The 26,232-nt window shown below is 45.2% G+C and overlaps 1 protein-coding gene across 1 annotated transcript in view; it reads left to right on the top strand.

The window, feature by feature from the left end:
- The window catches only part of Map6 (microtubule associated protein 6), a 71,463-nt gene that overhangs the window by 24,445 nt on the left and 20,786 nt on the right, over positions 1-26,232 (top strand). Inside the window, exon 2 of the mRNA XM_027942524.3 lies at positions 25,323-25,536. Coding sequence (XP_027798325.3) covers positions 25,323-25,536 — 214 coding nt within the window. The remainder of the gene's footprint in view (positions 1-25,322; positions 25,537-26,232) is intronic.

Below are 26,232 nucleotides of genomic sequence, written 5' to 3'. Positions count from 1 at the left end.
AATACTCTGGTAATAGAGCTTCCAGGTTGTGAACTGATAACTCAGTCCACTGACCTTCACAGATCTCTGAAATAACAACCAAATTCCTGGCTGCCTATTTTGCTCCACATTTTCCTTCCCACTCCCTTAGTAATTATACAGTAATTATTATGTTGGTAATTACCTCATTAGTAATTTGGTTTGAGAAAGGCCTTTATAAGCTACGAGATTACAAACGACAAATGCAGTTTTAATAGCCCTTTAACACTCATTAAGAGGAAAAAAGTTTTCCTGCACAATATTTTGAAAACTGTTGGCGTCTCTCTTAATTAATGTTTCTTTAAAGAGACCAAGGTTTTCTTGTCTGAAGAGCTGGTTTCCAAATAAGCAAAAGTGCCCTGAAAGTACTAATAAAGCAGAGCGGCCTCAGGGCCCCCCCACTTCCTGGGTGGAGACATGGGCCAGGGCTTTAGGAAAGCTGGAAAAGACACTGGACTGACAAGGAAATTTGTATCCCGGTCATGGGTCCCCAGAGCCAGCACCTCAAAGTCCTTTCTGCTGAAATCAGGTTAGAAGCCCCTGGAGGCCAGTCTGTCCTGCTCGGCTCTCCCGGCAGCCCTTGGCTGAGGAGTGAGGCACTGGGACTCCTCAGTGCAGCAGGCCCGGCTCCTCAGTCGGGCTTCACTGACTGCCATGCACCCCCACGTCCCACCCGCCAGTGACTCAGGCCACAGGCACAACTTGGAGTCTGTGGAATTTGCTTCCACCATCCTGTGACTGTGAAAAACCTTACGTCTCCCATCTTTGGGAAATTACTGTCAACAAGATTCAACTTGTGTTTGCGTTGACATTTTTGCCACTGCCCCCAACTTCATAAGGAAGAATGCAACTTCTCATTTATGTGCCCGAGCACATTGTACAATACTTCCCTTGCCATATTATTTGTTTATGCAGAAAGTATCAGAGTCTCGGCTGCCAAGCGTGGGGACAGGGACACAGCTACTCCTGCCTAACCCTCCCATATCTCGTATCTGGATTGTGAAGGTCATCTTCCTACTAACTGGTCTCCCTGCTTCTCTCTTGCCCAAATGGTAGCTGTTCTGAATGCAGCAGCTGGAGGAAATCTCAAATGAGAACCAACTCATGCCATACTCAGAGCTACATCGGGTCCCCTTGGATCCAATGGTGGCTTCCCATCTCACATAGAAAAAAGTCAGACCCCTCACTCTAATGTACAAGGCCCTGCCCCATCTGTCCTCCCTTCATTTATCTCACTTCTTGGTTTCTAGCCCCTGTTAGCTCTAGTCCAGCTCTGCTGGCCTTGGCGTTACCCTCCTGCCTCAGGGCCTTTGCCCTCTGCCTGGAACACTCTTTCCCTATATGTCCACAAGGCTCATTTCCTTCAGTTCTCTGCTCAAGTGTCACTTGATCAGAAGGGCTGTCCTGTGACTCTAGGTAACAGCACCCAAAAAGACATACACGCACATGTGACTGTTACCTTTTTAATTTTATTTTCATATTTTTTAGTTGTAGTTGGTCACATACCTTTAATTAATTAATTAGTTGATTTTTTATATGGTGCTGAGGATCGAACCCAGTGCCTCACACATGCTAGGCAAGCACTCTACCACTGAGCCACACCACCAGCCCCAACTGTCACCTTTTATTGCCCACCTAATTTGGTATCGTTGGGCAAGTGCCTGGAATTGCAATGAATAACACAAAGGAAGCCTGACCTGGGCTCAGATCTGCCACTTGCCAACTCAGGGATCCTCAGCACCCCATTTTCATAAAAATAGAATAAATCTAATGAAACTGAGATGAGGATTAAATAAGAGGGTTTGGTAAGGTCAAGAACTTGCCCCCCCAAGGCACAGAGCCAACATTTGAATCTCAAAGTCACAGTTGAAAATAGATATAAATGAAATTAAGAGAGAATCTCTTAGAATCTTAGAATCTCTATTGACTAGAGAATTTCCACACCATTGCTAAAAATTCATTCATTCACACACTCGGTGTCCATTGCCAATGGACAGAAATGCCTCTGCAGGTGGTATTTACTGGGTAGAATTGGATCATCCCATCTCAGTAACGTGACTGGACCTCGGTGCCTAGCTCCTGGAACAGCAGAAAGGATCAATTTTCATTGATCTTTTTCTAGGCCTGACCTTGATATCCCTTCCTGTCTCCCCCTAAATATATCAAAGCACCCAAGGAGGGAAGCGTGTTCTCCTGCAGCTGAATTTCAATGGTTTCAGGTTGAGGTTTCAGAAGCAAGTACATGACCATTGAATAGACAGCCTTTGAATCTGCTGCCCTTTCCTCTCCCTTCATGTGTGAGTTTTGTTAGCTAGCACGGTCACTCTCTGGCCATCCATCATTGTCCTTGTGAAAGCGCTTTTGTGCTGTCTCCTGGCCCAGTGTTAAATGATCTCATCTGGAGGAGGGGATCGGGAGGGGAGTTGACAAAGGGCAGAGGGAATTTAAGAAAATACTTTGAGAAGCTGGGTGTAGCTCAGTGATAGAACTTGTGCTTAGTATGTGCAAGGTCCCAGTTCCATACCCAGCACCACCAAACAAAATAACATGGCGGGGAACCCCAAAACCCAACTTCTATTACATTTCATTAAATCCTTATATCAACACAGCAAAGCTCAGGAAGGGCAGTTCTTGAAGTTCTGCAGCTGGTAAATGGCATAATTGAGATTTCAAACTCAAACTGCTTGATGGGCCACGCTTTGTTCTTGCTGAGGATGAATGCAGATTACAGGACAGTGACCCAAAATAGATCTCCCAGCAGTCCCACCAACAATTAAACTGTTACCCAACAATAACTCTCTTTGAAGTAATTCAAATTATACTTCTTACATAGTCACACTGGCACCCACGGTGTGCCTGGAACCAAGGGCTGTGCCAGGCACTTTACAGACAATATTTCCTGTGTTCATCACTCTGTGGCAGCAATTTTGGTGTCTCTCAAAGTGTGTTCCTATGACCAACTGCATAACATCACCCAAAGAACCTGTTAAAATAGAGATCCCGAGGCTTCAGCCCAGGACTGGCAACAGTGGAGTGTTCGTCATTAACAAATTCTCCGATATATTCAACATTCAAAGTTTGATAGCAATTATTCTTAAAAGATAAATCCTTTGTTATTAATGAAACACTGAAAGTCACTTGTCTTTTTTGAAGCCTTTGTACATTAAGCATTTTGTACTTTAATGCAGTTATTGATTCTTTTAATGAATAATGAGTTTAGGAAGGATTCTGACAGGAAGTTGGAACTCGGTTCAAGGCTAAGTTGAATGAATTTTACCTGGCACCCAGAGGAATTTGAAAGAATTTATTTTTAGGACACACTACTAGGTCACAACTATAAAACTCAAGTCCTGATATAAAAATAGTCAGGAATTTGTCCTGTAGAAGGAACTTCTATAATATTCTATAACATTTCAAATACAAGCTTCTCAAGTATTTAAGTAAACTATAATAAACTATATCCAATAAGATACAAAATTAACTTGATATCTTTTAATGATCATCAACAGTGTACTAGATGTAGTTGGTTACAAAAACAAACAGGCCAGTGAATTCTTTTTTTTTAATTTTTTTTTTGTTCTTTTTAGTTAACATGACAGTAGAATATGTTTTGACATAGCATATATACATGGAGTATAACTTCCCATTCTTTTGGTTGTACATGATATGGAGTTACATTGGTCGAGTATTCATACAAAGTTATGAAAGTTATATCTTTCTCATTCCCATCTCCCCTTCCTCCCCATACTCTGTCCTGTCTAATCTGGTAAATCTCCCCTTCTCCCTCTGCACCTCTCCTCATAATTGTGAGTCAGCATCTGCATATCAGAGAAAACTACTTGGCCTTTGGGTTTTGGAGATTGGCTTATTTCACCTAGCATGATAGCCTCCAGTTCTATCCATTTACTGGAAAATGCCATAACTTCATTCTTCTTTATAGCTGAGTAATATTCCATTGTGTTTCTGTACCACATTTTCTTATCCATTCATCTATTGAAGGACACCTAGGTTGGTTTCATTAGGTATTGTGAATTGAGCTTAGGCCAGTGAGTTCCAACAAACAGTCAAAGAAGAATTAATACTAACTTTTCACAAATACTTCCAAAAATAAAAAAAAAAAAGAGTGAAGCTCATCTTATAAGGTGAGTATTATTCTGATAGCAAAACCAGACTAAGACAGTAGTCACCTGTGGAGGTGGGAGGCGACAAAACCCAGGAGTCACATGCTGGCTCTGTGACTCAAGCAGGTAGTTTTTAGAGGGAGGGTGGAGACAGGAAAGTCAGAAGACCTTGGTGAGGACAGTGGTGGTGAGGACAGTGGTGACAGCAGCCCATGCACACACCTCCACGCACATAGAGTTCACATCCTCTTGCTGTAATTTAATTTCTGGGTATCTCGTGGCCAAGGATATTAAGAAGCTATTGCAGGAAGCGTGTAGCTCATGAGCAGATGGAGATTGCGCTTTGTCAACAAGACTGGCTCTTTTGCCTTCTTTCTCTTCTCCCCAACCTCCCCCTCAGGTGACGCTGTTTCCCTGTTGTTCCCTCACTGTCTAAGAACTGCTCCCTCCAAGTAACACCCTGCCGGCACGCCCACAGCCTCATTTTACAGACTTGGATTCGGCTCCAGATCTGGTTATTTGGTTATGACCACTGCGGTTTAGACTAATCCTTTGACAAGCCACCAAGTGATGGCTGCTGTGCAATCAACCTTTTCTTTTCAATCCCTTTGGTCTCGAAATAAAGGACTACTTTGTGTGTTGGTATTAGAGCAAAGCCTCTTACCATTTGTAGTGAAATCTTTATTGAATGCATGAAAGAGAATTAGTTCAAAATAAATGTACTTCTAATCCGGGATGCCAAAAAGATTCCCATCCTGGGGACCACTTTCATTAGTTGACCTGCTTGGAGTCCCAAGCAAAAAACATGATAGTAAGACATAGGCCCATTGGAGTCCTTGTGAGTTTGAGTCCTGGCACTGCCAGAGACTTACCAGCTCTGTGACTTTAGGCAGATCACTTTACCTCTCTGAGCATCCATGTTCTAATCTGTAAAATAGGAAAAATGAGTTCTATCTTGAAGGTTGGTTTGAGATTAAATTACATCAAATATGTAAATCCATTTTAAGTCTCCTGGCACATCGTACGTTGTCACTATTTGTAAATGTAACTTTTACATTGAACAAAGACAACTTAGGACATTGTAAGATGACTTTATTTTTGCTTCTAACTGTCCCTTTAAATTTATTATTAGTATTATTTTTCAATATTGTGGATTGGCCCCAGGGTGCTTTACCACTGAACTACATCTCCAGCCCTTTTTATTTTTTTAATATTTATTTTTTAGTTTTTGGCGGACACAACATCTTTGTTTGTATGTGGTGCTGAGGATCGAACCTGGGCCGCACGCATGCCAGGCGAGCGCGCTACCGCTTGAGCCACATCCTCAGCCCCTTATTTTTTATTTTGAGACTGGGTCTAAGTTGCCCAGCCTGACCTTAAACTTGCAATCCTCCTGCTTCGGACTCCACCATGTCTGGCTCTGCCTTTAAATTTATTCTATGGTGCAAGTTCTTCCCTTTCCCTTGGATGAAATTTGGGGCAAATCTCATGACTTGGCAGTTCTCTAGTCATTAAAATGTCTAGCCCCATGTAATAGGCAAAGGGGTAGCCTACTTAAAATTGGTATTCTTCTCCCTCTGGCTCTCTGGCTTGTTCCAGGGGAGGAGCCTACATTGGCACTTGACCCTCTGTCCCTCCCTGGCCCCACCTTGAAACCTTCCAGGGTTTCTGGCAGGCAGCCAAACCAGAGAGGCAGGTTCCTGCTTGGACTGGCCTCTGCTGGTGGGTGCTCTGGCCAGCAGGTGTTTAGGTGTGCTCAGTCTCTTGCGGGTGCTTTGCTGGGCTCTTTGGAGACCCCCACCCATTGCTGCAGACCTCACCCTGCAGGCCCCTTGATAAATGTGATCCCTCTGGCTGGTATCGGATCCTTTCTCATCTCCGAGCATCCTGCAGTCCCTCCTTCTTCCTATCGGTGAGATCTGTTAGCCCTCTCAAGCCCCTCTGGTTCAGGGAAATAGCACTGTGCAGTTTGTATTGACGAACACAGAGTAAGAGTCCCCACAGCACAGCCATCTGTATCTCCTTCACTCTGCACCTGGACCAGCCAGCAAACCATTTCCTGAGCCTTTGGGTTTCACAGACGAGTCTGTTCTTGGTCCACCATAGCTTCGAGGTTCAGCTGTCTCTGAGCCTTTCTTGTGATGTCAGTTGAAAGGGGAACAGTCCCTACACAGATCCCAGACTCTTGCTAATGTCCCTTCACCATTCTCAGCCTTTCCTTTGGAAGTCTGCATTGGGAGCCCCATGTCTTGGTGCTCCATCCAAGTCTTCCATTTCGGTCCTGGGACATGGCTATTAATGGTACCATTCTTGTTTAATCCCAGCATCTCTTGATGTCCAAGGTCAGGACACTTAACTCCTCAGCCCCTGTCTCCTTCTGGAAGATGGGAATGATGATAACAGTGCCTGCCTCACAGGGTCTCTGTGAGCAGGAAATGAGAGGAAGCAGGAAGCATACTGCAGCCAGTTCCTGGTGCTGAGGAGGCTCTCCATATGCAGGCTGCTTTCACTCTCATGGCCATTATCACAATTAATCTCAAAGCAATCAATCTCTAACTGGGAAGGCCCCTTACTCTCATACCCTTTTGTTACCAACCCTTCCTCCCTTACTGCTTGGCAGAGCGCATGCGCACACATGTGTACCCGCTAGCTGATGCTCAAGCAGGGCTGCGTGTGCAGTGACTGTTTGGGGGAGTCTCCCACAACCAGCACCCTGCTGCCCTGTCCCCCTCTACCACCACTGATAGGTTTATCTCTTTCCACTGTCTCTTGCAACTACCTAATTGAGAGGTGGGTCTGTGTGGGCCAGCTGCTGCTGGTCTGCTGCTGGGTTCTCCTAATGGCACCCAATTTCCTGAGGCAGAAAGATGGCTTCCACCCATTGTTGGAAAATTGCTGGTGGGAGCCTGTGTGTTAAATGATTATGAGCAGGAATTTGATTTTTTAATCTCAAGCAGTAATACTCTGCATTTTGCCCCTCTGCTTTTAGTTGTTTCCTTTTAAGCTTAACCCAGTCTGGCTTTGCTCCAAATGAGAAAAAATAATAGGCTGGAAGGCCTGTTTTAACTCGTGATGCACTTTTCTGTCACCTGTCACAATGATCTTTGGCCCCACACCATTGGTTACAGACTCTGCTCAGGGCTTTTTTTTTTTTTCTCCCTACATCTCTCTGGGCTATGGCAGCTTGCCGGGTTTCTGTTTTCACGACTAAAAGGCTCAAGGGTCACTCAGTTGAACTGGGCTAACTGGGCTGCGCGAAATAACCACACAAGAGACACAAGTACCTTTTTGTTTGGGGTCACTGTGACGGCTCCTCTGACCTTAACAGTCCGCAAGAAAAGAGAGAGCGGAGCATGCGCTGACCCCTTTTATTGAGGAGAAGCTATTCAAATGAGGCAAGGAGTCAGGTTTCAGGGGGCTGAGTCTATCTTCATGATGTCCACTGTCAGCAGGTTGACTGACACCTGGGTAGGCCACACCCAAGGGCACAGTAAGAGGAGGGGACACACACAAGGCACTTCCATGGAAGATTCTATCCTAAACAGGGCAAGGGGTTATATTACAAAGGAACAGGTGAGCATAGCTTCACCCATGGGGCTGTAGCAAGACACACCCATGCACGAGACACCGACCCTCGAACCCAAGAAGGGTGTGGGGGGAAAGCTCTGCCACATTTCTGTGACTGAGCGTCTCAGCACCCAGCCAGGGAGTGTGACTCAGTCAGGTGTAAGGTTGGTCTCCCACAGCAGCTCCCATACCATGTGACTCCAATCATTTGGTTTTTGGCTCTGCTCTCTCTTATCCCAGGTGCTAATACAGGCCTGGGTCATGGTGCCACTCTCTGAGGCTGCGGATGAGTCACTGCACCTCTCTGAGCTTAGTTTTCTTATCCATAAAGTGGAGAGTTGCTCTGAGGATTAAATTAAATAGTGCAAGGTCTCTGCTGCTTGGTAAACCCTCGGTGAAGGTGACCATCTTATAATTGTTGTAGGCACTCCATAAATGAATAATTTGTTACCAGAGTTGACACTGGGTTTCCTCATTAAATAAAGCATACATGAATCTGCAGCACCTGTTGTCCCCAAGTGGTCTCTCTCGAGCCTCTCATTGTCTCCCAGTAGCCTGAGACACCCAACTGAGGCATCTTCCAGACCACCTTGTCACTATATTCTGTAAGGGGATTTATTTAAAATTAAAAGCCCAAATTATTTTTTCTTTTCCATTTCCTGTTAGTTAAGCTGTTTTCTCCATCTCAGCTTCCTGCAAGTGGTCATCTCATGCTGAGAATGGAAGCTGAAACTGCCCCAAGCCCTGGCCCAGGGCCAGTGAAAGTCAGAACACCTCAACTGTAACATACATCAGGCTCACACCGTTTGGCCGAATCTCCATATGTGTATTTCCTGGTTTTTTGTTCCCAAAAATTATACTGTTTCTGCTGGGGTGCTGGGGCGCACGCCTATAATCCCAGTGGTTTAGGAGACTGAGGCAAGAGGATGGTGAGTTCAAAGTCAGCCTCAGCAATGGCAAGGAGCTAAGCAACTCAGTGAGACCCTGTCTCTAAATAAAACAGAAAAAAGAGCTGTGGATGTGGCTCAGTGCCCCTGAATTCAATCCCTGGTACAAAAAGAAAAACAAACAAATTTTAAAAAATTAGACTGTTTCTGTAGGATGGGAGAAGGAAACTACCTTCCAGTGTTGGCCAAACTGCACTTAGATTCACTTCCCCTTTTTATATCATTCTATCTTATGTCTGATGTGGGTAGGTGACCAAATCCAGCCAGTTGGGATCCCAGGAGCCTCTGGCCTGTGCTCCAGTAACAGTTTCTCTGCTCTGAGGTCTCCAGTTGGCTCCTACTATTTCCAGTGTCAGATTCAAGCTCAAATGTTTGGCCGCACCTCACCATGCCATCTTGTGGGTCTTTCCTGCCCTTCCTATAATTCCCAGCTACAAAAGAAAGTGAGCACTGGGTGTGGTGGCACACGCTTGTAATCCCAGTGGTTAGGGAGGCTGAGGCAGGAGGATCCCAAGGTGGACAGTCAGCCTCAGCAATGGAGAGGCACTAAGAAACTCAAAGAGACCCTGTCTCTAAATAAGATACAAAATAGGGCTGAGGATGTGGCTCAGTGGCTGAATGTCCCTGAGTTCAGTCCTCAGTACCCTCCACAAAAAAAGAAAGTGAGCATCTTCAGGTGCCATCCAGCTCTGCCAGCTCTGTGATTCCCCTGCAGTCTGGTTCACCCAACAAGCCTTTCCGTAGAGCCTGCTCCATGCTGGCCCTGGGCTAGGCTTGGGCACTCAATAGCTCTGTTCTCACAGGCCTCCCATCTATGTAGGCTGTCCAGAGACACCTCGGCAGAAGGGAATGTATGTGGCAGCTGGGGTAGGAGTCCTTGACCTGTCTGGGGATTAGTGATGGCTCACAGAGGTGACATCTGAGTGGGGTCAAGCACAGAGCATGGGGCCTGGGAAAGCATTCTAGAAAGAGGGAACTGTATCATTAAAGAACAGAGGTGTGCAGCAGTTTGGCAAATCTGCTAGGGAATGAGAGAGAGAGGCAATGGGCCTCTGCAGTGGACTGTGCTGGACTGGAATCTGCATCCGATTGGGGAGCCTGGCCTTGATCCCCCAGATGTGGAATTCACAGAGGTCATTTAATCAGGCCAAGTATCTGTTCAACTGTGGCCATAAGTGTGTCTCCCTTCTGGTAGTGTAATTTTCTCGTGTGACTGGGCACCCATTTTTAGCTTGCTATTTAAATAAGAGAGATTGTGGGATTCTTTTTGTTGTTGTGGTTGTTATTGTTCTTTATATCGGAAACTGATTAATGTAGCATAATGAGAAAATGTCAGATCCGTAATTAGTTGTTCAGTCTTGAATTTGATTTTGGTCCTTCGGTTTATTAGCTGTGTGTCCACCTATAGCCTTGTCATGGAGATTAAAGACAAAAAAAAAAGATGTGTTTTTGTGAAGCATCTGGTACACTGTAGACCCCCATGTCCCCTTTTCTCTCCCGGCTCTGTGGCAGGTCAGGAGCATGATGACCTGCACAGTTGACAGGTTAAGAAAGCTGAGGCATTGTTGTAGGCATTGATGTGCCTGTTTCCTTTGAAATGTTAATTGCTTCCCCCAAAGACTGGGTATTCTGAAGGCTTTGTTTGCCTAGCTGAACCCTGGTGCTGGTTCTGGAGGATGTGACAGACTCTGACCTGCCGTTCCAGCTGTTTGAGAGATGCCACTGAAGACAGCGCCAAGCACTGAGGCTGTGATAATGAGTGTGGACATGATCGTCTTCCTGTGAACAGCTATGGGAAGCTTGGAGGAGGGAAGGATTGCAAGAATTCCAGTGCCTCCCCTTCTCTGCCTGAAAACCCTTACTGGTCTTCTAAAATACCCTCAGATTCCTCTGCAAGCTCCTTAGACTTCCAGGTCCCTTGCTTTCTTTGGCCCTGCTGTCTACCTTGTCATTGCTGTATTGGGTGAGGCTCACTGCCCTCAGCAGAAGTTCTGAAGGCCAGTTCATGTCTTCCTGTTACTCAAGGATGCTTTCTCAACACCTGTTGAACCAGATAGCCAGCAGAAGTTCAGAGGCATAAAACAAGATTTAAAATGTTAGCTGAGTACCTGCAATGTGTAAAGTGTATGTTCATAAGTGCTGGCTGCCCAGCGAGGTGAGCCAGGGGACTTAGGCAGGGACCTGTGATAAAGGTGAAATTGCCTTTCTCAGGACATGGACCTTTTCCTGATGGGCCCAATATTATGCCAGCTTGGGTCTTCAGCCTCTTTCTTCTGTTGCTGCCTTTGTTATTTTTGGGTTGCTTCTGAAAGTCAGTTTCCCCAGTAGAAAAGAGAAGAAAAAAAATTCAAGGCAAGGACAGGCCATACAGACACAGACCAATTAAAGAGGTTTATATAGAGATTTGAGGCAAAAAACAAACTGGGAAACATAGTCACAGAGAATTATTGTCTTTTGTTTTTATCTACAGTAGAGAATTCTTACAAATAAGGAAAAGAAAAGTGAACGATGAACTAATTGCTACTTGTCATTTTTACAATGAAGAGGTAAAAAGGAGGGTGCCGAGTCATTTGTTCAGCAACACTGGTCGGGCGCATGTTGAAATGTGCCAACTTCCAAACCAGGCACCAGGGACATGGATGTGGATGTGGAGTTGGATGGCCTAGGTTCCAGTCTGACCCTGACTGGCTTAGACACCTCAAGGAAGATCTCGCACTTCTCTGGGACCCAGGGGGACATCAGCCTTACCAGCTGCATTGAAGGTGAAAGAGCAAGTGCATGAGTCCGCCCCTGCCCCTTTTGTAGACAGGGAGTAAGGGAGTCATTTGTCTGGGGCCCTTCTCTTGCCCCTGGGCAGTTGGCCTCTAAAGGTGTCAGCCACACCAAATCACAGTCTCCCTGGGTGTTAGCCCAGCAAGTGATGAGCTTTACCCTGCTGCCTTATGATGAGGCTCTACATCCCATTTTTAAGTAAACCTCTCTGGATTTCATGGCCTGAAAAACAGTCTCACATTTCCTCAGACTCTGACACCTCTGAGCATGTCTGTTACTTCTCCTAGAGCTAGCAGGGTGCTGAAACTTGCTGGGAGTTAAGTTGCAATAGAAGAAGAAAAATAAGGAGCTATGAAAATTTAGTTGCATCTGGTAAGGGAAGTCCATAATTCACTCACCAGACTGCCTGCCCCACAATCGATGTACCCCAGGGGGACATCACTTCAGATGAGCTGAGGGGCAGGGGGAGCAGCTGGAGGCAGGATTTAATGGGGATAAGCTCCAGTGAATCATTAGGAACAAGAACCAAAAGTGATATTTAATGCAATGAAAATGGCATTGTGGAGATCATCTATTTAATGTTTTTACACTCAATATTATTTAATCATTTCTGATATCTATTCATGCCCCAGACCATCAGGCTTAGAATTCATTCATATTTATAAACAAAGGTATGATTTGAGACCTTCACACAAAATGATAACCAAGAGTTTATAATATGTTTAAAAATGCTGTCTTGTCCAAATTTGTAACAAATTTCTGGAAATGAAATTGCCAGATCAAAGGTTATCGATGTAAAAGGTGTCATTCACTAATTCACACATTCAGTAAACATCCTGTACCTAGGATGTACCAGACACTGTGCAGAGCCCTGGAGCTGCAGACTGCCCCTGGGTTGGACCAGCCTACATTTCCCCATCTCTTTGCCAATAGGGGGTACCCTTATGCTTCTTCTTCTTTGCCAGTCTACATGAAAGTAGTGGTAATTCCCAATGGTTTAAAGATTTAAATGTAAATTAAATACATAAACGTGAAAGGGAAAATCTTAAATAAATATTGATACTACTGTGGAGTAGGAAAGGAATTTTAAAGTGTAACCTCAAGAGTAGACATGATAAAGGAAGAAGAGCAAACCACATCCAAATTTAAGGTTTATATAGAGATTTGAGGCAAAAAACAAACTGGGAAACATAGTCACAGAGAATTACTGTCTTTTGTTTTTATCTACAGTAGAGAATTCTTACAAATAAGGAAAAGAAAAGTGAACGATGAACTAATTGCTACTTGTCATTTTTACAATGAAGAGGTAAAAAGGAGGGTGCCGAGTCATTTGTTCAGCAACACTGGTCGGGCGCATGCTGAAATGTGCCAACTTCCAAACCAGGCACCAGGGACATGGACGTGGATCTGACACCTTCTCTGCCCCACCCCCCAGGCCCCACAGATGAGCTTGGGGACAAATACCTAAAAGCACAGCATGGGAGGTCAGGCAGAGAATCTGGTAGAAGGCCCAGGCATCAAAGGAAGCAAGGATCATCTTCTTAGAAGGAGAGGGAGCAATGTCAGGAAAGGAGACATTCCAGCTGAATTTGAAGCCAGTTTTATTCAGATATAATTTACATAACATAAAACTCATTCCTTGTCAGTGTACATTTTAATGAGATTTAGAAAGTTTATGCACTGGTGTAGCTATCTTCAAAAGACAGTTTTAGATTGCCCCCTCTCAATCCCAGCCCCAGGCTGCTACTGATCTTTCTATTTCTACATTTTGCCTTTTCTAGAAATTTCATATAAATGAAATTATATGACACCAATTATTTTCTCTCAGGCTTATTTCATTTAGCATATTATTATTTAGGGTTAACTCTGTTGATTTGCTTCTTTTTATTGCTGTGTAGTACTGTATTGTGTGGATATACCCATTTTGTGTATTTGTGCATTAGTTGAACATTTGGGTTGTTTCAGCTTTTGGGCGACTATGAATAATGCTGCTGTTAAAATCCATGTACAAGTTATTAGCAGATGTGAGTTTTCATTTCTCCTTGATACTTAAGAGTAGAATTGCTGGGTCATATGGTAAATATGTGGTTATCATAGAAATAATTTTTTTCAAAGTCCTATTCCATTGACCATTCCCACCAGAAATGTATGAGAGACCCAGTTGTTCCACATTCTTGGTGACTTTTGGTATTGCCAGTGTTCATAATAGCCATTTTAGTGGATGTGTAGTGGTATCTAACTGTGGTTTTAATTTGTATTTTCTTAATTATTAATAATTTTGAGCATATTTCCATATGCTATTTGACTTTTGTGTATCTTCTTTAGTGAATTGTCTATTAATATTTTTCCTGTTTTCAAGTTGGGTTGTTTGTCTTACTATTGAGTTTTAGGAGATCTTTATAAAAGTATTCTGGACATAAGTCCTTTATGTCTAATAAAGGACATATATTATGTATGTCTAAGATATATATCTAATATGTCTAAGAGGTGTGTGTCTTAAACTATGGTGCTTATCTTTTTATTGTCTTAATGATGTCTTTTGAAAAGTGAAAGTTTCATTTTAATAAACTTTATCTTTTTTTTTCCTTATGTCCTGTTTGAGTTTCAAATTCTAAGAAATCTTTGCCTATTCCAAGACCAAAATGATTTTTCCTGTTTTCTTTGGGAAGTTTTATGGAAATTTTATAGTCTATAGTTCATTTTTAATTATTTTTTATGTATGAGGTAAGGTAAAGCAGAGACTCATTTTCTTTTCATATGGATATCTAGTTTTCCCAGCACCATTTGTTGAAAAGTTTACTCTTTTCCCCAATGAATTATCTTAGCACATTTGTCAAAGGTAAATTGGTCATGTATGTAAGCCAGTGGTATGATTTAAGTGTTTAATAGCTATTATCTAGAAGAACTTTATGTGTAGAGTTGGCCAATTTCCTGATGTCATACTCTTGCATGGTATCTTTCAAAGCTACTATTAGTTTCAAAATCCACTCACTAAATTCCTGAGAATTTAATAATCAGTTCTGTAAACCAGTATGAGTCAGATTCAGCTCACTACTATATACAAAGATCCATCTCTGAACTCTGTTTTCTGTTCATACATCTGTGTGTCAATGCTTAGGCCAGTAACATAATTGATTACTATAGCTTTTATAAGCTTTGAAATCAGGTGGTATAAATCTTCAGATTTTGTTTCTCTTTTTCAATATTATTTTGGCAATTTCTTTTTCATTTCCATAGACATTTTAAGATCAACTTGTCATTTTATTCAAAGAATCCTGCTGAGATATTAATAGAATTGCTTTACATTTATAGATTTTATCAACTTCTAGATAATTGCCATCTTAACAATATTGAATCTTCCAAGCTATGAGCATGGCATGTATATTTATAATTACCTCTTCAGTTTCTCTCAGGGATGTCATGGAGTTTGAAGTGCACAGGTGTTGCACTTCTTTCATTAAATTTACTCATAAGTATTTTATTTTTCTTAATGGTATTGTGAATGGATTTTTAAATTTTTTATTTTCTCATTGTCTGTTCCTAGTATATTATACAGAAATATAATTGATTTTTGTATATCAATCTGGTATCCAGAAGACTTGCTAAACTCACTCATTGTTCTAGTACCTTGTTTTTAGATTCCTGATGAGTCAAATTAACTCCTAGTTTGAGCAGTTTTAGTTTTTTACTGTCCATCTTCATAATAATATCCATACTGCACACATGGGCTTTCTTTGTGTGAGACACTTTCCCAGGTGCACAGAGGCCTGGGAGCTGCAGGCAGCCTATGACTTGACGTAGATATTAGCTACATGTAGAAGGAGCCATTTACTTAATCAGGGGACCCAAGCCCTGACACTTCCCATTCTAACTGTTAGCCACATCAGATCCTTCTAAGGAGAGAAAGATTTTTTTCTGCTTATCTTCTATTCATGTGAGATCAGCTTCAGACTTTATATACTGCCCTTTTATATGCCCAACATATGCTTTACTCATTTTGGAGTGCCATCACATCCAGTAAATACATGTATTTACTGGATATTAATGTATAAGAAGAACGATCATTACTGATTAGCGTGCTGGCATTCTCTTGATGCTTCTCCCATTCACACGAATGCAACTGAGAGACAAGCAAGCAAACACACATGTGTAGATCCCAGAGATCCTCTCTTGACCCAGGCATTTCTGGCTAGGAGGAAGCATCTTCCACACTCTTCAAAATGGGGAGAAAATGTTCTCTCAGCCACTTGGCAACCCTCTAGGTTCAAGGATGGTCTTTTCTTTTAATCTACTGATCCTGCTTCCTTTAACCACCATCTCCTGACTGTAGCTTGGCAACTGACTGCGTTCACAGACTGCCTGTATCAGAGTTCAGCATGGAGCCTGCTTTCTTTCACTCTAATATAACTAGTGTAGACAAGATTTTTGAACAGAGACTTGATACGTTTCCATGACAACATAAATTACCCATGAAAATCTGTAGGAAGATTTTAGGCCATTAAGGCTTTAAAGCTCTGCCTTCTTCCCTCTAAAAGCGCTTAAGAAATGTTGAAATTTTTATTGTGAAGAGGATAGGGAAAGAATTTGATTTCCCAAGGATTTAGATACATAATAAATAAATCTGGGGCTTTGGGGAAGAGAAATGAAATTTTTATGTGGTCCTAGTTGGCAGTAATCCATTATTCTAAGTCTCCACTTTTGTCAAGAAGTGATTTGTACCAATTAACACATGCAGCTATTCACAGCAGTAGAACTTGTTCCTTGTGTAATTCTATTTCGTTTTTCTTGTAAATGTCAGCCTTTTTCACATTAGAAATGAAAGAATGGCCTCCATTCTCTTCTTTCACGACTCTTTCTTTCCAAGACCAAACCTTCTCTCCTCCCTTCCTCCTCCTCTGGGACCTAGTTTCCTCAGTGATGGCTCTCTCTGCTGTCTTTGGTCTCTCCCTCTATAATTGCTCTTTCACTCTCTCCCCCTTGAGTCACTGCATGCAAATGTGCTTAAGTGGGACAAGTCTTTAAAAAGTGAACATCTGTTTATTATAGTGGATACTCAGTATTGAAGATTCCGTGAATCAGGCATTCGTTGAATGCTACTCTGTTCAAGTCTAACAGGAAATATGCTCAGTAGTAAGCCTGGTGTTGGAAGCTCCTGTCTAAATTTTGCCCACTCTGGGCATGAGAATATTGACTGCAAGTGGTCAGAAATATCATGATAGTTGGACCAGCATGTAATTGTCTATGTTTCTTTCCCCAGCTGTCAGCAAGGCTTGTGGAGGTAGAGGACTGCAGCCATGCCTGGAACACAGAGGATCTGCAATAATTTTTCTTGAATAAACAACTCTGTAATGAAAATCAAATGCATTTATTAAACAGTTATTCACCCCAAACTTGCAATTCTGGTATGAATATCCAGCCCCTCTTCAACTAAAGAACTCTTTTACATACTTTCTCACTTAATCTCCACATGGATCTTGTACAGGGCTCATGTCAATCCTTCACAAATGGCCCAGCAGTTAGAGCTGGGTTAGAGCCACGTTTGTGTCTTTTATCTCTTCTCTGGCCCAGGCTCAGGGCCTCCCCTCACCTTGTTAGTCTCCCTGCATCTCATTGAGCCTGGCACATGCTGTGTTCCAAGACACCGTGTTCTCCTGAGGCCTATGTCTCTGTTTCTGCACACGCCCTGGGCCCAAGGCAGGGCATCTTTGGTTTTCCGGCCCAGGAGGCTTTGCTGCCTTCTAATGAAGGCTGCAGACTGTTCACCTTGGTTTTTTAGGACCAGAGCATGACCTCTCTCCATGAACTTGATGCCACAGCTCTCCTGAGTGCTTGAACTTCAGTGCTGGGCTCACACCATTGCTTTCTGCCTTGCTGAGGTAAAACAAGAGGATTTTAAACCCCTTTTGGGAAGAAAAATTGGGGATTGGGGTTTGCATTTGAATCTATTGCTGTATAACAAATTGCTTCAAAATTTAGCAACTTCTTACAATAAGTATTTATTATCCCATACAATTTCTGAAGTTCAGAGATCAGGAATGGCTTGTCAGGGTGGGTGGAGCTCAGGGTCTCTCATGAGATCACATGAAGGCTCGCCTGAGCCTAGTCCACTTCTAAGATTGCTCACTTCCATGGCTTTTGGCAGGAGGCCTCAGTCCCTCCCTACATGGACCTTTCACAGGGCTACTCGAGTGTCTTCATGACACACAGCTTGCTGTCCCCTGAGAGAAGACAAGGACAAGCCTATAATGCCTTAAATGGCCCACTCTTAGAAGTTATGTGCCCCAATTCTGCCATATTCTGTTTGTTAGAGTGAGTCACCAACTCTAACCTCATCCAGGGGAGGACATCAAGATCTAAGGTAGGAGTGCCAAAGAGCTCAGGACATACTGTAGGAAGTGATGCCATGATATGCTTGTGTAGCAATTTTCCACTGTCCCCCTGGGGTGGCCCAGGGGCTTCCTGTTCAGACATTCAGAGGAGAGAGAAGCAGCATTCAGAAGGTCCAGAAGCAGCATCCCTGTCCTAGCATGGGGAGGATTACTTGGGAAAGAAAGAGTTGTGAAAGAACAGAACGGAGGCCAATCTTTCATTTCTAATTTGAAAAGCCCTAGCATTTACAATAAACAATGAACTAGAATTACACAAGGAGCAGGCTTTAGTGCCGTGAGTCAAGTGGAGGCCTTACCCTCAGCAACTGCAAGGAATGGAGGGAAAGAAGATGACTCAGGTGACCTTCTGGGAGCTAGAACATGGCAAGTGCCACACATAGAAGCAGGCCAGAGAAGGATGCCTAATGCATCCAGGGGGGCTGATTTCAGCCCAGGGATTGGGGGAAACCCCTGGAGGGAAGAGCACAGGAGGCAGGTGGCATTGTGTTTCAGTAGTGGAGGTGTGGAGAAGAGAGCATGGCAGGTCCAGAAGCAGCATGAGTGACACTCAGTGGTAGGGAAGGGCAGCAGCATGCAGTGTTCTTTCCAGCAAAATGGATGACATGCAGCTACCACAAAGTGCTGGTGCGAGAATTAGGTAAGATGATGCATCTAGAACTCTGCCCAGCACCTGGCACACAGAAAATGCCCACTAAATGACTGACAGAGATAAAGAAGGCTGGAAGAGTAACATGGGGCCAACTCACAAAGCTCTGCATGCCATCCTGAGGAATCATAGCATGGGGGAACTAGAAGGAGCCAGAGCTTGCACCTCATCCTGGAGTATCACCACCTTTCCTAGCTGGCAACCTAATGCTGGGTTCACAAAATCTGACTATTTCAATAACTTAAGAAAATGATAAGGAAAGCACGCAAACACACAGAAATGCCTTTTCAAAATCCATGATGGCTCTCCTACTTTAAGGGTCCGTGGAAAGAAAGCCACTGGAATTCTTTATTCTTATATAGGGGACACACAAGGGGAGGGTTCATGGAACATTTTATCCCCAAAAGGGCAAATGGGTAGGATTACAAAGGAACAAGTGAGTGTAACTCAACCTCAGCGGGGTAACAGGTACTCCTGGAGCCATGCCTTGATATCCAAGCTGGGGTAATGCCTAAGTTACTACGACCTGGCACTGCCATGCCAGACTGAAGGCAGTAATTGTTCAGAACCTGGTGCATCAGGACTTAAAGGCGGCTGCATCCAGGGCAGCTCCCGACACTGTAGGAACTGGAAGCTGCTGGAGGTCTGCGGGTGGGAGTGGCATGGGATTTACCCTGCAGCCTGTGCCAGGTGAATCAGAACTAAGGGGTGCTGGTGCTGTGATCCTGATGCCATGTCCAGGCAGAGGAGGTTCTGAGGCCCAGGAGAGGCAGCGGCAGAGGGCTGGACAGGAGAAGTTGAAGGTAGATATCTGTAGACACGTTTCAAAATGGCCTCTGCAGTAAGACACCAGAGTCCCTGAATATGACCAGCAGCTGTCCAAAACTTCTAACGGAGCAACCAAAAACACTTACCACCAAGTCTCTAGGAGATGGCTCAAGCCAGGCCTGGCTCTGCCATTCCTTGGTAAGGCTTGGGGGCTGGCCCAACCTATTCTCCGCAGATTTTCTCAGGACACATGAGCCATTGAGGAGTCTGCAGTGCTCATCCACTGGGGACCCTCCTCTGTCCCTGCAGGATCATGTAGGAAATAAATCAGGCATCAAGCCACAGACAGCAGGATCCAGCCGTGGATCTGTTGTGGAGGGGACAGTGGGCCTTTGGTCATGCAGTTAGAGACCAAAACATCCTAGTGGCTTCACACACCGTGATACAAGAAAGCTTGGCATGAGGAACATCTCTAGGATGCCAGCATTAGCAGCCTGCAGATATGGGGCCCTCCTGATATGCCTAGAGCCTCCCTGTGGTGTGCATCCAGACTGGCTGAAAGGAAGTTCTTTCTTGTGATTGTCGCAGAGAGTTAAGGTGGCCATGAGTCTAAAGGACCCTAAGACAAACCTGGGCTACATGTCTGCCTCCAGGTGTTGGATGGTGGAAGGGTCATAGGTTTCAGAGTGAGGCATTGGTATGCCACCAAAGAACAAGTGTCTGCCCCACAAAGAGCTCAGGAGGAGGTGACATTAGCTGAACAGAGAGGAAAGAAGACAATAGCTACTTCCATTCACTGCCCACTGAATGCCAAGCCTTTCAAACCTCTGAACATGTAAGAAAGCCTGCATGGCAGCCCGTGCCATGGGAAGAGGCCTGGCAGGACAGGCAGGAAGGGGGGCCCAGTCCAGCCCAGCTCTATCTCTCTGCAGTCTGATTCAGAAGGACCTCTCTTCATAGCCATGCAAGGGAGGTTGGACCCCAAAGTAGGATTCTGTTCTGGATTTTCTACTAAGTATCTTATCCTTTAAAAAGATGAAATGAATGGGGCTGGGGATGTGGCTCAAGCGGTAGCGCGCCCACCTGGCATGCGTGCGGCCCGGGTTCAATCCTCAGCACCACATACAAACAATGATGTTGTGTCCGCTGAAAACTAAAAAATAAAAAAAAATTTAAAAATTCAAAAAAAAAAAAAAAAAGATGAAATGAACTCATGAAAGAATTAAAGAATGACATGCAGTTGCATAGTAACCACAAAGTTAGCCGGTAGAGTCGATGAACCAGGAGCCAAGAGGGTGGGAATCTTTGGGTTGAGTAACCCAGGAAGGCTTCCTGGAAGAGGAGAACCCTGAGCTGGGCCTGAAAGAATCATTACAACGGGGGCTTCTGATAATAGGACACCATCCCTAGAGAAACAGTGCTGCCTTGCCCAGAAACCCTCAGTGGCTCCCCGGGCCTTCCACCTACATCCACACAAGGCATTCCAGGCCCTCACCTGGTCACCTTGAGGAAGACCCCTACCCCCCACATCCTGAGCAGCCCCCCATCTGTTTGCTCTCTGAACTTGCCATGCAGACCCAGACTGGTGCGCGAACCCCCCACGTCTACTCCTTCACCTTTACCTTTAGTGCTCTTCTCCCCGGTCTTCGTCGCCCTTCAGAATTAAGCATTCTTCTTCCTCTCTCCTTCTGAGCTCTGCTCCATTTGCTTCCTTCTGCCTTTTTTAGGATCACACATGGACAGGTCCTGACTCACTAAGTGATAGACGCCAACCGCCGCTTACTCATCCCTGTGGGACACGTGCCACGCCCATGACTGGTGTTTGGCAAATGCCAAATGAATGGATGAATGAATAAATGAATGATGGGGTATAAATGTGGTTATATAGGCAAAGGGGGCTGTGGTGCAAGGGACACGAACTCTCGGCAAGAGGCACTAGGCATAACTCACCTGTGAGTGGGGTCCACATGGTCTTGGTCAAGACTCTCAGGGCTGGAGGAGCTCAGGAGTCACCTCGCCCAGCCTGTGTCATCCCACCCTCCATAGCAATGTGGACAGCAGGCTAGGCACTGAACAAGCACCTTTGCTGCAGACAGGTGAGCACGGTTGTTCTAGCATACTCCCAACATGCAATGGGAGCGTGTGGGCTGTAGAGTTGACCAACCTGCCTTCACATCCAGCTCTGCTATTTACCAGCTGTGTGGCCTTAGGCAAGCAACTTAACCTCTCTGAGACTTGTTTTATCTCTTTTATTAAGGGGTTTAAGACTAGTTCCTCTTCAAAATTGTAAGAATTACAGAGAATATCAAAACCAAAACCCTTCCGTTTATAAAAGATAATAAGAAATAGTAACTTTATTTATAAATTGTTTACTTTAGGTACCAGGGATTGAATTCTACCATTGAGCCACATCCCCAGCCCTATTTTGTATTTTATTTAGAGATAAGGTCTCACTGAGTTGCTTAGTGCCTCACTTTTGCTGATACTGGCTTTGAACTTGCCATCCTCCTGCCCCAGCCTCCTGAGTTCTGGGATTACAGGTGTGCGCCACTGCACCCAGCCTAATTTTATTTTTTTTAATTTATTTTTTAGTCGTATATGGACACAATGCCTTTATTTATTTTTATGTGGTGCTGAGGATCGAACTCACACATGCTAGGCAAGTGCTTTACACTGAGCTACAGCCCCAGCCCCCTAACTTTATTTTTATGACATATGATTAGTTGTTGCATGTGGCTGGAGGAGGTTTTAAGGAGAATTTGAAGAAAGTTTTAAGAAATGGAGTTTGGGCTTAAACCTAACAGTCTGTCATAACTACAGTGGACCTATCATGGGATGCATTAACAAGGTCTCATCTGATGTACCAAATTTGTTCAAGATCAGGGTCACTACTCCCCTCCCCCACCCCCTCCATGGGTGGGGTCCACGTCCCATGGATGATGTTCACAAGTGAGACACTTGCCAGCTCACCCACTGCAGAGATGCATGGAGCGGCAGAGGTCGGCCAGTGGGAGATGACCCAGAAATGTGCTGAGGGACAGTGCATACCTATCTCAGTCCTAGTTCTGGAAGCAGGTAGGGGTAGAAGCATAGAATCTGGGTTTCTGCCATCATCTACTGAGAATAGGTTGGGACTGGTTTGGCACAGGCAGTGCCAACTCTTAGGGGCTTATCTAATGGAAAGGGCTTCAGCTCTAAAGGGTGGGAAGACCTGAGCTTTGGTAGGTAACTATGGCTGGTGCTCTGCATTCCTGGGGGCCAGCCCCAGGCCTGTGTGTAGAGCCACCGGGTTCCTAAGTCTAATCATGACAGCCAACTGAACCTGAAGAAGGTGGAGAGAGAGGAGGAGAGATGAGGGAAGGACCAAAAGAAGCCCTGATGCCTGAGTAGGTGGGTGCTGTTGACAGAATCAGGAGGGTCTCAATTCCCATCCCATGCTCCTCCCAGTTGCCCATCTCAGTGAGTGGCATACCCCCAAGCCAAAGTTCTTGCACCTCCCCAGATTCATCCAGGCCCCGCACTTCCCACGGTTCATGCCCAGTTGCCATCTCAACTCAGTGTCCTTCTTCGGTCCCCTCTGCCACTTCCTGGTTCAGGCCCACACATCCCTCCTGACTTCCACACGGCCCCCAGCTGGGTCCCACTTCTACTCTCTCCCACAGTCCACCACGCACACCACTGCCAAAGTGCTCTTCCAAAATTGGATCTGGCCATACTCACCCTTGGCTGGGACTCATTGGCAACTTCATGTTACAAGGCAGACCCTCCCCTTAGCATGGCCAGCGGGACCTCCATGCTGACTAGGCTCCTTGCTCTTCCACGCCAAATGGGAACCCAGCCACCCACACTGCCCACAGGCTCCCGTGCTACTCAGGAGCCTCTGGAAATGCTGGTCGATCTGTCTGGAACCCACCTTTTGGCCAACCCCCTGCCAGCCACTCTAACTCTGCTCCAGAAAGCTCCCCCTGACTCCCAGGCTGGGGTGGGAGCTCCATGCTCCTCACTCCCTCCTCCTTCATTGCTTTCAGGGTCTTTCCCTGGAGCAACCTCAAGTCCCTCTGCCTCCCACACCTGATGCCCAGGGACTGTTCTGGCCTGTTTAGGCTCCACAGCTCTCAACCTCCTGAAAGGGAGAGCGCAAGCACTCTGGAAATATTTTGTGAATGAGTGGGCGAAGATGAGCAGCGAGGGAACCCTGAAGAAGACAAGTCAGCGAGGAAGACCAGACGGTTGGGATTTAGGGACACTGAGTCGGAGGTGTTGGTTGGGCATCTAGGTGGTGGCCCAGGCTGCACTGGAAACTTAGAGGTAGCGGCCCCTCTCTTCACATAGGAGCCAGTCCTAGAGATATCCAGAGAGCAGGAGGTCAAACCACCAGCTAGAGGCTTAGTGTTGCCAAACTGGTTTTAATAGCTGAGAACATTAGAGTTAGAAGGACATTCTGGGACGTGGCTAGCCTAATTCTTTTATTTTACAAATGAGAAAACAATGTTCAGTGTGGGAGAGGCCTGGGAGAGGCTTTTCTCTCCTGCAGACCAAAGTCTTTCTGTGGCCCCCTTTCTCTGCACCCTCGAGAAGGAAGTCAGTGAGGGTAAAGGGGCCCTTGGAAGAACCCAACTCTGCAGAGTCTTGCACTAGCTACTCCTTATTCATGGCCCCCAAAGGAAGCAGACCCCATCAAGGCCTCAGGGCCCAGAGCTTTGCAGTAAATGGCATACACTTACAGGGAGGACCTCGTCCACCTTCAGGGGCAGCTCTGTTTTCAACACTGTTGGCCATCTCTTCTCCAGCCCTAGGAGAGATCAGAAAGGCAGAGAGGGATTGCTGTAAACAGGAAAGCTGACAGGCCGACAGACCAACCAGTAGCGGTTCACACCAGAGCACACGGAGTCTCTCCTAGATTCACACCCAGACACAAGTCTTAGCTGTGATACCCCATGACGTTCACTGCATGCGGCTTCTTTAAGACTTATAAACACTGAGCCGTTTCACAAAATTTTCATCTAAGTTGATTCGGTTGTTTCGGTTCTGGCACTGCTGTTTAAAGGGAGGACCCTTAAGATTCTACAGAACAGCTAGGCACAGTGGTGCACATGGGAGGAGCATGGGATGGGAATTGAGACCCTCCTGATTCTGTCAACAGCACCCACCTACTCAGGCATCAGGGCTTCTTTTGGTCCTTCCCTCATCTCTCCTTCTCTCTCTCCACCTTCTTCAGGTTCAGTTGGCTGACATGATTAGACTTAGGAACCCGGTGGCTCTACACACAGGCCTGGGGCTGGCCCCCAGGAATGTCGAGCACCAACCATAGTTACCTACCAAAGCTCAGGTCTCCCAGTGGCTTGGGAGGCTGAGGCAGGAGGACTGCAAATTCAAAGTCAGCTTCAGCAACTTAACGAGGCCTTCAGCAACTCAGTGAGACACTGTCTCAAAATAAAAAATAAATAGGGCTGGGGGTGTGGTTCAGTTGGTTAAATGATCCTGGGTTCAATCCTTTGTTAAAAAAATTTAAAAAGGGGGACTAGGAATGTAGCTCAGTTGGTAAAATGCTTGTCTTGCATGCACAAGGGCCTGGGTTCGATCCCTAGCACCAAAAAACCACCCAAAACGAAAAAATTTAAAAAGGAATCTATAGAACAAAAGTTCTTCATTGTGAGAAAGGGGGAAGGAATTTGGCATTCATTGGTAGACTACATTAGAGCTGGTAGTAAGCCTAATACATTGTCTCATTTCACAACTCTAGATTTGCACATAGCAGCATCCAATATCTGTTGAACTGAATGACTGCCTGGGCTGGGTGTTTTCAGCCTCATTTCAGAGACTGGGAAATGAGGTCTGAAGACTTGAATTGCCTGTCTGCAGTATGGAACTAGGAGGGAGCTCAAGCACTTTCCCTAAAGCACTACTGCTATTGCTACAACCTGGGTCCACTTGGCAAGAAAGACAACTGTCACTTGCCATGATCAAAGAATAGCATTAACTCTCCAGCCACGCTCAGTGCCACAAGCAATAATTGAGAGCTTGCTGTGTGCAGCCCAAGTCAGGAGCCCTGCTTCCAATGTTTTTTATCACTTATGTTTTCTTTGACCAACAGGAATGAATTCAGAGCATGGACAGACATCAAGCCTGTGAAACCAATAAAAGCCAAGCCTCAGTACAAGCCCCCAGATGACAAGATGGCTCATGAGACCAGCTACAGTGCCCAGTTCAAGGGGGAGGCCAATAAGCCAACAGCAGCTGACAATAAGGTCATGGATCGCAGAAGAATACGCAGCCTCTATAGCGAACCTTTCAAGGAACCCCCAAAGGTGAGACAGATCTTGTGGGGAACCCTTCAGCACAGCCTGGACTGGAAAGGTGAACTGAGCAGAGCTTGGGAGTGGGCACCGCAGACACTGGCCGGCCCCAAGGGCTCCTTTCCTTTTTAGCACACTGAGACCCACAGGCATCTTCAACAGGAACCTTTGTTAAATTCAAAGGAAATGTTAGCTGTGGGGCCTGTGATCCCAGCTATTATTGAGAGGCTGAGGCTGGGAGGGTCATAAGTTCAAGGTTGATTGGGCAACTTAGTGAGATCCTGTCTCAAAATCTTAGGAATAAATGAAAAGGGCTGGGGATGTAGCTTAGTGATAGAGCTCTTGCCTAGCAAGTGTGAGGCCTTGGATTGCATTCCCAGCACTGCAAAAAATAAAATAAAATAAGGAGATGTTAGAAAGAACCATTACCTGAGATTAAAAAAAAAAAAAAAAACACCTTAAAGGTGGGCAGAATTCCAGAGAACTAGCTTCTGCATTTGAGAGATTCAGAAAAGAAGTAGCAGGAAATCTCACCTGAGCTGTAAATCCCTTCATCTAAAAATAGCTGTGCTTCTGCCCCCGCAGGGCCCTTCCCCCCACCCCATTCCATTCCAGCCCCTTCTTTTCCTCCCAGGTGTGCACACAGCCACCCTCTCATTCTTCCCTTGATAACACGCCATCCACCAGCAGGGTTCACTGTCACAGCAC

The sequence above is a fragment of the Marmota flaviventris genome, chromosome 9, assembly GCF_047511675.1.
Source record: "Marmota flaviventris isolate mMarFla1 chromosome 9, mMarFla1.hap1, whole genome shotgun sequence".
Classification (NCBI taxonomy): domain Eukaryota; kingdom Metazoa; phylum Chordata; class Mammalia; order Rodentia; family Sciuridae; genus Marmota; species Marmota flaviventris.
The sequence above is the reverse complement of the archived record's forward strand: the minus strand, read 5'-3'. Positions and strand labels throughout refer to the sequence as shown.